Source organism: Bombus pyrosoma, linkage group LG3 (genome assembly GCF_014825855.1).
Source record: "Bombus pyrosoma isolate SC7728 linkage group LG3, ASM1482585v1, whole genome shotgun sequence".
In the NCBI taxonomy this organism is placed as follows: Eukaryota; Metazoa; Arthropoda; class Insecta; order Hymenoptera; family Apidae; genus Bombus; species Bombus pyrosoma.
The window spans coordinates 2,525,469-2,537,118 of record NC_057772.1 but is presented as its reverse complement, the minus strand read 5'-3'; the positions used below and the strand labels follow the sequence as shown (position 1 = coordinate 2,537,118).

General features: G+C 41.0%; 2 protein-coding genes across 5 annotated transcripts in view; one reads left to right on the top strand and one right to left on the bottom strand.

Moving 5' to 3' along the window:
* The first annotated feature begins 1,600 nt into the window (after window positions 1–1,600).
* LOC122566177 lies at window positions 1,601–5,968 on the top strand. Its single transcript, XM_043723047.1, has 4 exons — window positions 1,601–2,173; window positions 2,257–2,531; window positions 2,698–2,828; window positions 3,768–5,968. Exons 1-4 carry the CDS (start codon window positions 1,948–1,950, stop codon window positions 3,904–3,906), a joined length of 771 nt encoding a protein of 256 aa, XP_043578982.1. The 5' UTR covers window positions 1,601–1,947; the 3' UTR covers window positions 3,907–5,968.
* LOC122566176 (protein gustavus) overlaps window positions 5,739–11,650 on the bottom strand; it is a 155,385-nt gene continuing 149,473 nt past the window's right edge. For all 4 annotated transcript variants that reach the window (XM_043723046.1, XM_043723043.1, XM_043723044.1 and 1 more), the window contains exon 6: window positions 5,739–11,610. In XM_043723046.1, the coding sequence (XP_043578981.1) occupies window positions 11,471–11,610 (140 nt within the window). In that variant the 3' untranslated portion in view covers window positions 5,739–11,470. The remainder of the gene's footprint in view (window positions 11,611–11,650) is intronic.

Sequence of the window (11,650 nt, the reverse complement as noted above, 5' to 3'; positions counted from 1 at the left end):
TTGTCGCCAAAACGTCCGTATTTCATAGATACGAAGACGAATCGCGTTTAAAATTACATTCGCCTAGGAAAATTCTAAGATATTCGTTTCTTCTTTCTTTCTCTGCGAAACACGAATAGGGGGAATCTCGTTTTGCTATCGACGAGAGTTTCTAGCGAGGTGGTTCGTCGAAATGCGTTTTATCTTAGAGCGATCTATAAAAAAAAAAAAAAAAGGATGCAACGCAGAGTAGCTATTTATAAACCAGGGTACATAGACGTTCCATTTTCCCGGTGGCTTTCAAAGAAGCGCAGTCCCAAGGATACCGTATGCTTCGCTACCTAAGGAAAACGTGTCACCTGGGGTTGAAAGTGCACTGTGACAATTATCGACTCTGATAGCGATTACCGTATTTGTAGCGGTTAACAGGCACCTGGACTTTTCGAAGATGTTGATACATATCGTCGTCAAAACTGGACGGACCGGCGAAACGACTAATAAATAGTCGAGGAGGAAAGTTGGAAGCGAACGAGCGAAAATTTCCTCTGCGAAAGCTCGGGGAATATAGAGCAAGGATTGGTCCATTATTTCCCGAGACTTGTCACGAGAACTGGAAGAACTTTCTTCCTATTAAACCTCTGGGAACCCTTTCCCGGCAAAGCATCGCGGTGATGTCTCGCGTTCGTAAATTTACGCATTTTAACCAGCTGTTAACGCAATTCTGAATTGTATTTTTCATCTGGAAGTCGGCTTATTTCGCTCGGGCGGAATCGAGCTGAACCTCTACAATCTCATTTACGACGGTAAAATAATTTGTCGTTGTTTTCTTAAGAAGATCGGATGAAAATGTCGAGGAAGGGTTACACGGTGGTAAAAAGCAAGCAACGGTGAGTCAATTCGTTCTTTAGGGATAGCTTATGGAGGAAACGTCCGCGAAACAGCTGACTCGGTGCAAAACTACCAGCTAGCAGTCCAGACAGACGAAACGAAGAACATCATCCCCTTTAGAAGGGCTCCAGACAGACGAACCCTCCAGGCAACAGCCCTCTGTTCCCTCCCCGCCAGCGACGACCGTCCCATCGCCATAGCAACCCCTTGGATTCAGCAGCCAACCTAACCAACCGATTTGCCCACACTCTCGGTCCCCTGTTCGTTGTTCGAACATTTACATCAAACACGACGTTTCTTTCTTTTATTTTTTTACGCACTCGAAATCAGGCAATCCTTTGTTTCCTCGTTGTGATACACTCGCGTGTACGGGCGGAGTGGCTGCGCATCGGCGATTTCAATTTACCTTTCATTCTTACGATTGGGTAAATGTTACGGTTCGTCGCGTGTACCGTTGTAATTGGAAAGTTTCTGTTTCGGAGGAATTGCCGGATCAATCGCGAAGAAAAGCTTAGACACCCTTTGTTGCCTCGTATCAAAGACCACGACGTACCTTCTGAATCATCGTCGGCAGTGCTATACAGTTTGTTTAACGTTTTCTATGCTTTCTCTCTCTCTCTCTCTCGAGTTATCATTTCTTCTTCTTCTTCTTCGACTTTAACGAGAGAAAAGTTATTTAGAATAAGTAACTTGGAAAAGTCTACCTCGTAGACGTAGTTTCTCCAAGCATAAAATCACGTCGCGAATAAAAGATTCTGCCTATTCGCCTGCCATTACAGAAACCACCGCTTCGAGGATAAGCACCATGGCGTTTTCTGCGTGAAGTCGCGGGATAGCTCAGCGGGCCGAATGATGGCCGCAATTTCTGAAATTGCCGCTACTTTTTTTTCGCTTCTCGTGTCTTCTGCTTCAATTGCTTACGTCACGAAGCTGTTCTTTCTTCCACCTTCTTAAGACCACCGAACGCCATCAAACCTCCGTCAGTCGCGTATCGTAATTCATTCCTTTTTCATCGAAAGCCAACGGCAAACACAACAACGAAAGCCACTCGTCGGATGAAAGATTCGCGCGAAAGGAAAAATGTTGTTCCCCGTAACGACGAAAGCTCTTCCATTATTAAGCGCGTTCACAGTGTCGATCGTCGCTCAAGATACAAAGACTACGGTGTTTCCGTTCTCCGGAAATGGCTCCGTCCTGGAATCACCGAGCAGAGAGGAATCCGCGCTTCGACCGGATATGACGCGTTCTTCCGAGCTTCTCGCGCGTCCTCCCACTCCGCCTGTACCTGCCAATAATTATCTCCTCGGTAACGTTTCGCGTGTTTCTTTAATCGATTATCGTGACGAGGACACAGATATTGGAAAATGTTAACGTTGTTACGCTTTTCAGCGCCGCAGAGAACGTTTATTCGTCACAGGAGCGAAAACGTGCTGCCTTACGTGTACGATAATCCACATTTCAGCTACCCAGTAGCGCACTCGATCGATTACCCGCTTGGACCATCTTCGAAGCAGCTCGTAATCGTCAGCTTCATCGGTTTACTGTTGCTCTTCGCGATTATTCAGAACACGATCGTGAACGCGAAGCGCAGAGACATTTTGACGGACGTGCTGTCTGCCAGGAAGAAAAGGGAGCTGTATGCTGCGTACAATTTCGACTCAGTGGTAAGGATTCGACGCGTAAACATTGCGTGGCTCGTTCTGTAATAAACATATTCTTTGTATCGACGATAATTCGATACAAAGTTTCTTATGGTTATGTAACGAGATGGCAGTTGAAAGTTTCAACGATAGTCAGATTTCTTTATCTTACTTGCTATGTTGGTCTCAGACACCGGAACAGGAAGACGTTCTCGACGAAGACGCTAGGGTACGATGTATACAGAGAACCGTGTGCTTGGAGAATCGGAAGCTCTCGAAAGCGTTCGGTGCTACCGGCAAGATACTCGCCAAGTACTTAACGTGAGTTCCAGAACACGACGATATTGCTTTGCGGCCAGTTTCCAGCGCGACGCGGCGTAGAAATTTAATATTCAGAGTGTCGTCACGCGAACGAACGCGAGTCGTGGTATCCGGACCGGGAGAACATCGACGTATCCCACTCTTATTTCTCGAAATGCCATTTGCACGCCGTAGAAATATTGACACGTTGAATACCACGGCAGTTTTACGAGGTTTGGCTGTGACGTCACGATGAATTTCTTATTACGCGATACATATAATGTTGAAATATTATCTACAAGAGATATGTTACGGTGTATAATCATCGTTTTAATGAATTTATCTCACTGAGGTGATCTCCATGACGTTGTTATGCAATTTCGCTGGATTCACTTATTTTTTGCGATTATGAATTATCTCATATGGCTCGTTCGCAATGCTAAATAATTGTTCCGTGTTGTTATGTCCAGGGACCTAAACTATAATCCATCCCTGGGTCATAATCATTCGAACCCGCAATAATTCCAAAAAACCGGTAGAAGGTTTAGCATTTCTTTCTTTACTCTCAAGCCCCTTAATTGCCATTATCTTTCAAGTCGAAACGCTCCTTATGGTCATTGTTCACTAAGCTAGAAGCGGGTCTTCTCATGATCGACAGCCACTGCTGGGTGGAGGGTGGCGGTGCACATACCAGATCTATATTTCGTGTATAGATAAATGTATTTTTATATATTTTATACTGAGTTAATTTTGTCACGCCATTCTAGTAACGATGATAATAATGAAAAATATATAGCTATTGTATACTAATCTTGATGCGCCGGTCACCAGTGACACCGATGGCATTCAACGTGTCAAAGATGCTTCTCACTTTGCTGTCTTGGCAAGGAATACCGCGGTTGTGGATATTTCGCGAGGAACAGCAAGTTGTTCAGATTCAGATTGTTCGTGTGCTTTCAGACGAAGCGTGGAGAAATCTTTGAAATCGTCTTCTGGCTGGTTCCGATTGGTACGGGATGCCGGGGAGGCAGGGGTTCGTGGTGAGGAGTGCGAGGTGCTTTACAGAGGCTGCGACGAAGAAGTTTCTTCAGGATCGTAGAGAAACACGCGATCAACTGTAACTTACAATCAGAATATGTACGTTGCGTGTAGAAATCAAATATATGATAGTGAGAAGAAGAAGAGGGATGCGTTTTATTTTTTATTCACAGTTTTCCTGATACCGCATATCATATACATGTGTGTCGGATCAGCGTTGGAATTTTGGGCGTTTGACGAATTTTCACTCGAATTTGCCATCGTGGTTATGTGTTCTAGCTGATCTTTATTGGTACAGATGTGATTATTACAAGAGTTAACAAGTAATAGCGGCGATCGGACAAACGAGATGTCGATGACAATGAATTTAGGTTCGATAACGAATCCACGGCCAACGGGATGGCGAATGCGATGTGATACACGATCCTGGTGCGACTCAACGTACAAGTAGAACCTCCCTCAATGAACTGACCCGCAGTCCAAGTGGAACTGCCCGTATATACTCCTCTCCGTACCTCTCAGATCAATCTTTTTTTTAAGGAGAATTATATAATTATTCCATACCTCTGTTTGGCACACGTCCTTCCCGCGACCGTGGCTACGTTCGGTGATCCGTTATGTCACTTCGTGCCCAAGCCCACTGTCATAAACCTCGGGCACTCATATTCGGATTAGGACAATACAACTATTTCTCAGTTTTATTATTTAATCGTAACTATAATAAAAGTCTGGACCAATGCATTGGGGACGTTCCCAAACGTTCCAAAAGAAAGGCTCCGATGTCCTTTCATCTGCGACACGTATATGCTAAATGAAATATGGACATGAACAGTTAAATAAATTAATAAAACAGTTAAATAAACAATGATTCAGAAAGTTTTTTTTTACTAATTATACGACTAATGTTAAATACCTCGAGTGACTTTTGATCAAATTTATTATTATTTATTATATTTTGATAGGAAAAAATTTAGCGTTGGGTAGTAAAGAGATTGGGATGAAAGATTTATCAAAATATTTCTTCCCTTCCTTTGCTTATATATACAAATGAGATATACAAATTTATCTTATTCATTAAAATATCGTAATATCGGGGAAAATCTTTGGGAATAATCCCGATGTACTTCAGGTAAAAAACAATAAAAGTATTGACAGACAAGGGAAAATTTGAAAATTTCAATGGACCCTTTACCTGTCGCCTTTCATAACTCGAAATAATTAAAGAAGGTGTACGTGATCATAATTCACCGCCTCCCCTGTGCTAGGAATGCCAAAATCGTGGTATAAAAGACAGCCGTTAGCCAATTAAGAGCACAGTGGTACTAAGACCTCCGCCACGACTCGAGTAGCGAGACAGTTGCGAGTGAGTAGTGAGAAGTAGTGAGTAGTTACGGGTTAATCGCTAGTCAGAGTTGTAAGTTGTAATAATCAAAGTTCGCGTAAAGTAACCATTGTTTCCTGTTTAAACAAAACATTCGGTAGAAGTATTCGTGTAGTGATAGTGAATTGAAATCAAGTCGAAGCATTATCCACGACGAGCGAATGATGAAACCCGTATAACACCATCGTCGATGTCGAAGACAGGTGCATTGCTAACGATAAGCTAACGCGATTCGAAGCAATGAAAGTCCGAAACACGCGTAGGAGTCGACAGTAGCGCGTTTCAACATTTATGAGCATATCAACGTTCCATGAGCACGTTCAGTGGTGTCGACAACGTCAATGTGCGAAGCTGGTTGTTGGATTTTGAGGAGATGCGCGATCTTTGCGATTGAACTGATGTGCGAAATTCCCTCGTAGTTGCTTCATTTTCAGGTGCAGCGGAAGGCGAGCACAAAGGCGGGATCATCGATGAAAACGGGGATGCGAGTAACGGATGAGTAAAAAAGCACACGGTATTAATGACTTTTAATTTTAATTACAATATGCTGTGTTGTGTTTTTTTTTTTGTTCTTTATCTGCTACAAACATCGACATCTAGCCTGAACTATTTTAGATAGCAGTCCGTTCTCTATACACGCTCCATTTATACTCACTCCCTCTCTCTTTCTCTCTAATATCGTTCGCCCTCGTCGTCGGAATTATAAAAAAATATCAAATCACGAACAGAATGGAGACAAACGGCCGCACGTACTACACTCCTCTTTGTTATTTTGTCTGTTACACATATTCTTTTTTTATGTTTGCTCGTTCGTTCGTCATTTTTTTTTTTTCTTACCACCCACCCTTTCGATCTATCTAACTGTCACGATCATTGTTTCTCCCAGTACTCCTTGCGCGTCACTAATTATACAGTAACGTTATTCCATTATTATCGTTATATAACATTAAGGCATTACATATTTATAAATTCTTCGCGTTCACTCGCCACTATACAGCAATACCATGCTAAACTCGTAAACTTATGCTTAAATAGACGTGAGATCGCTCGTTGCAATAGTTCAGGCTTCAAAGGAAAAAAAAAGAACACATGAGAAAAGAACATTATGTGAAACAGGCTTGTAAATCGGGCCGGAAGTGGTCTTTGTACATATCGCGTTCTTTCGCCTTTTCCATACAATCAACTTCATTTCAGTTGCGATTATTTCGATATTTCCGAGACTTGGATAAATTTGTTGATTGCCCATTAAAATTGTTTTCTTTTTTTTTTTTTTCGCCAACGTACAGATAGAACGGGAAAGAAACGAATATTCCGTCGAAGACCACCCGGTACCAGATGCGCGCTTATTCCTTGTTCCGGCTTTCTTTCATTCATTTATTCTCACACATCCTTCAGTTCACTCGTTTCATTCACACTCATTCTCGGCCGAAAGTACACGCACACGCGTACACACATACACAGCATCTTATTTTGTCGGCTATCACTTACACGCACGCAGCTTAAATGTCCTTCTAATTATCGTTTCGTCAATAAATTAGACATATTTGTCGAGGCAACGTAGTTTGCACAGGCAGGCAGCAGGCAGTTGACGAAAAATATTTCGAAACACCCACGCTTTTCGTGTGTTTTCTTGTTTTGTATTTTCCTCTGTCTCGTAATCCTCAAACATCCTCCGCGACGACAGCGGAAATGAATAGAACGTTACCGTGTTTGCTTTATCGATCGTGAAGATATTCCATTGGACGATCGATCGATCGAGCTATCAGGTTTTCGCGCAAATCATCGATAATTATTTTGTTTGTTCTTGAATTCGATCATCTGAGTTGATAAAACATCAACGGAAGTCCTATTTGTGAATTAAACGGGTAAAGTTTAACGCATACTGAAAGGAAAATTATTCCATTGGGTCATTGGATCGATCGATCAATCCTTATGTCGAGCCGCATATAGATAAAATGATTTAGACTAATGCATTTTCATTTTGAAACGAACTATATTAATTAAGTAAAAAGAGCAAATTGGATCAACCTGGGGTAGGGTATCGTCTAATATGCATAACCATGCATAAAGAAAAGAATGTCGAAATACGAAGACTAAAATTTAGGACGTGGAAAAAAGAAATTAATGTAAAATACGCTTATCGATAAAAGAAATACGTAAAAAAAAAAGCAAGAAGAAAACGCGTTGCGACAGAATACGAGCACACGCCGGTATAAAAACACGTTACTTTGCTTTTTACTTTGTTTCGTTCGGTGTAATTCATAATCTTTCGTTAAATCTTCGATGCGATTTAAATAATAGGAAGTCTCGGTGATTTATCCCGAAAGCATCGCCGCTCGGACGCGAAATATGAAAAGAAAAAGAAAAGAAAGTAAAAATGAGTAATAAATGGTAAGCGCAAAGCTACGAGCCGAAGAGAACTTACCTACCCGTTTTTTAATCTAATACTTGTCGACCGATCGATCGCATTAAGTAGATCGTTTTTCCTACCGTACAAAAACTGAATCCACAATTATGCCGACTATCACGATATAATTGATTAATCAATTAAACTATCGAGCCGATACAATAATAATATTAATATTAATCATTAATCAATAATATATACAACATTCTGGCTAAACGCTAGTACCTGTTTTTTTGACCTGTCTCTAGCTTGGAGCGTGACACGCGCATAAAGAGAAAACGAAATCATCCGTTGGTTTATATGGAAAATAGTTGGTAAAGAATAGGTACAACACGAAGTCAGAGAAGAGTATTACTCCTGGGAAAAAAGAAAATATTTTCTCTGCGCGTGTGTGAATCTTTCCTTTTCTTCTCTCTCTCTCTCTCTCTCTCTTTCTCTCTTTTTCTCTGCGTTGTCGACGACTCCCTTTTTGACTCCTGTCTTCTATATGTGATTTACCTTATACAATTTCATTTGTTTTACTCGCTATTTGTGTGCTCTGTTTACTTCCATCCGGAGACATTTGTTTCACGCATACGAGACAACACGCCCGACGTCCACGCCGCGCTCGAGAGAACCGTCCTCTTATCTATTTTCTTTCATGTCTTTTATTCTCACAATCGTTGCAGAAGTTATCGACGAACGGTGTGTATTTCCGGTCACACCGCACTCGAGATAACTGTCCTGTTATTTATCTTATTTCATCCCCTTGTTCTTACAAAAGGGGCGGAGGTTTTCTCGTCCACGGCAAAGACGTCAAGTCACTATGATGTTGGTAAATTCTTCTACCGCTGCGCGATCGTACAACACGCGACACACACGGTGTGCGATCTTGCTCTAACTATAATTTCGAATGTTCGTGACGAGCATTCACTTTTCTTCCCTTTCTTTCCTTCGTCACGAATCTTTCAAATTTGTTTCTTTTTTTTTTTTTCATTTTTCTTGATGCGTTTTCCGTAGCTCGAGAAATGATCTCGACCGAGCGGAAAATCGAGCAAAGATAGTAAGGGTGAACATTGCTCTAATAGACAGTGATTTGGGTGTGCGTATTGAGGACCGCAAGATCACGACGCAGTGGCTGCCGATTGCGAGATCGTGCGTGTCATTGAAACCTTCGGTTGGCGATATATCGATGAACTCGGTGGGTCGTTAAACAAATGTGGCCATGATCTATGGTGTACAAGTTTTCCCTTGTTAGAAGAAAAAGAATGGAAGTCTTTTTCTTCTGAAAGGTGTAACTGCATGTCCGGCCAGACAATCTGGAAGACGCGTTCTTGTAACGCGAGTTCCACGAAGGAACTCGCTTTCGACGAGAATGAACAACAATGCGTGGTATCAGCAAGAAATCTTATTTCGTTTGTGAAAAGTATAAAGAAAATGTAAAGAAATCGAAAGAATTTAAAAGAAATATAAGGAAATAAAATAAACAGAAGAAAAACGGTACTTTCGTGATCAAAAGGAGAAAAACGGGGCGCTGTTTTCATCGACAGTTTTGCCTCTGCGTTTTCTTTTTTTCATACGATAGGATTCTGCTTATATTTGCTTATCTTTTCTTTTTTTTTTCTTTTTCTTTTCATTTCTTTTCTTTTCTTTTCTTTTCTTTTCTTTTCCTTTCTCGCATTCGGTTCGTCCTTACGGTCTTTGATACAATCACAACCCACAATACATTCATTGTCGTACCGATAGATATTATTATTATTGTTATCATTATTATAATTATATCCTATGTACAAATCGACATCGCCGATAAACGGCACATTATGATTAAACTTAAGCGACAAACATAAGATTAAACGTAAGATTAGAGTTACTAGGGACCAGTCATAATTTGTCATGCTAATAGTATAGGTAGCAACACGCCCGATAGAATTTTTTACTATCATCGCAATTCATTCATGGCCGTCATCGTCATCGTGATTATATTTTCAGGATCGTCGGCATGATTTGCATTGTATCATAAACATAACATTCACACACTGGTGCCGCAGCAGTTCTTTTTCTCTCTTTTTCACTCTCCCAGTCAGTTTTAATTCGTGTTTGGAATATACTCAGCCGTAATATGACCGTGTTCGTTCGCTCGCCCTAAACGTTTAACTACGTACACCTAATCTTCTTCGTTTTCTTCTTGCTTTTTTTTTACTTTAATTAACTTAATCGCTGTAAGTTACTGCTGTCTATCGCTTTTCTCTTCGTCCAGTTCCGTTAAAACATCTTCAAATGATCGATGTTCGTATAACGCTATAAATTTTCGTGGCTCCTTTGTTCGTGGAGTTCCGCTCAAACGTCATTTAGTGATAATTTCTAACTGTGATACGTATGCTTTCTTTAAGGGCTTTTTTCTAACTAAACGAACAACAAAATAAGATGAAATACATAGAACAATCAGAGGCGTGTTACTCATTGAATCGCATGTATATATATATATATATATGTATATGTATATATGTATATGTATATATGCATATGCGATATATATATATATATGTATATCTCTTAAAATTCTCTTTCGTTTTTCTCGTGTCCATCCACGAACCATGTACACCACTATATTTTATTAGACCTAGCATGCTTAGAAAATATTTGAAAAATGAGTCTATTGGAAGGTGGCTGTTCGATCGACTGGCATTTTCGTCACTATAAACACATTTTCATTTTCGATAGTCGCATGAGCAACAACTATCCGTATAGTGACATCTACTTGAAGTTTCGTCGATTCTTTATCTTCACTCAAGTAGTGAAGCAAATGTATGTTTCTATCCCATCGTCTTCTCGTTTTCTATCAGCGCAGTGTGCCCGGACTAGAACGAGCCCGCTACCCATCGTTGACTAATAACCGAAACGTTATTCATATCAGCCTTTAGATTCGACTAAACGTTTTACTGGCCAACTGTGTCAAGAAATATTTTCCTTGTGATCATTTTTCTCTATTGATTTTTCCTCTTGACCGAGCCGCACGCGTATGTGTTCTCATCCTCACACTCAGGTCCTCGATTTCTCACCTTGCATCTTCTTCGTCAGACGCAGAACGTTCTAGTAACGCGACAACTTAAATGACTACAAAAAAAAAGAAAAGAAAAAGAAAATAAAATGAAAAAATAACAGCGTCGAACGATGTGTGCTTGGAAACCTATTTAACTGCATCTTACGTCACTTTTTCATTATTAACAATTAATAAAAACTCCGTCACGATATTAATCATGTCGACGTTAACACAAGACAACAACATTATCTAAATAATTCGCTAGACCTGATACGGTTCACGTATGTGTCCCGTCTGCGCGTCCGATTTTTCTTTTTTTTTTTTCACGTAGCTTCGTCCGCTTGTATGCGGGAACGACAATAACGATAACGATCAGATTAACAACGACTATGACAACGACAATGATGAACATATGATAATGGTGACAAATATCATGCCAACGATGACGATGAGGATGACGTAGATGTAGACGTAGACGTAGACGTAAACGTAGACGAAGACGAAGACGAGGACGTAGACGTAGACGTAGACGTAGACGTAGACGTAGACGTAGACGTAGACGTAGACGTAGACGTAGACGAAGACGAAGACGACGACGACAATGTACGTGACCACGTTGATCGTGCTCGTCTCGACTTATCCTTACATGCATACAAACACCATGGATCGTACAAGCGGCTTATGGTCTGGTGCGTTCGGTGGCTTGCGACGGGGTAGCGGGCGTTCCCCTGTGCGTCGTGGTGGCAATGATTCAGTAGGGCGGTGGTGTTAACAGTCGTAATCGTGGTGGTAGTAGTTTCGGAGCCAGCACTCGGTAGTTACCTCCTGTCACGATACAGGAGATAAGTCTTCACCGCTAACGGCAAGCTCAGCGCATTCACTTTCTCGTCTATCTTATCCTTGCCGATTCGTTTTCGAATCACTCTTCGACAAAGATCCATCAAAGGCAATGGTTCAGCTGAAACAATTACGAATTACATTATTACTTCGTTAATTTT

Bases quoted from the DNA above. Each gene is read 5' to 3' on its own strand.
- LOC122566177 (XM_043723047.1), top strand. From the start codon at position 1,948: ATGTTGTTCCCCGTAACGACGAAAGCTCTTCCATTATTAAGCGCGTTC. The intron at 2,174-2,256 runs GTAACGTTTCGC...TACGCTTTTCAG, and splicing joins TGCCAATAATTATCTCCTCG to CGCCGCAGAGAACGTTTATT. The intron at 2,829-3,767 runs GTGAGTTCCAGA...GTGTGCTTTCAG, and splicing joins ATACTCGCCAAGTACTTAAC to ACGAAGCGTGGAGAAATCTT.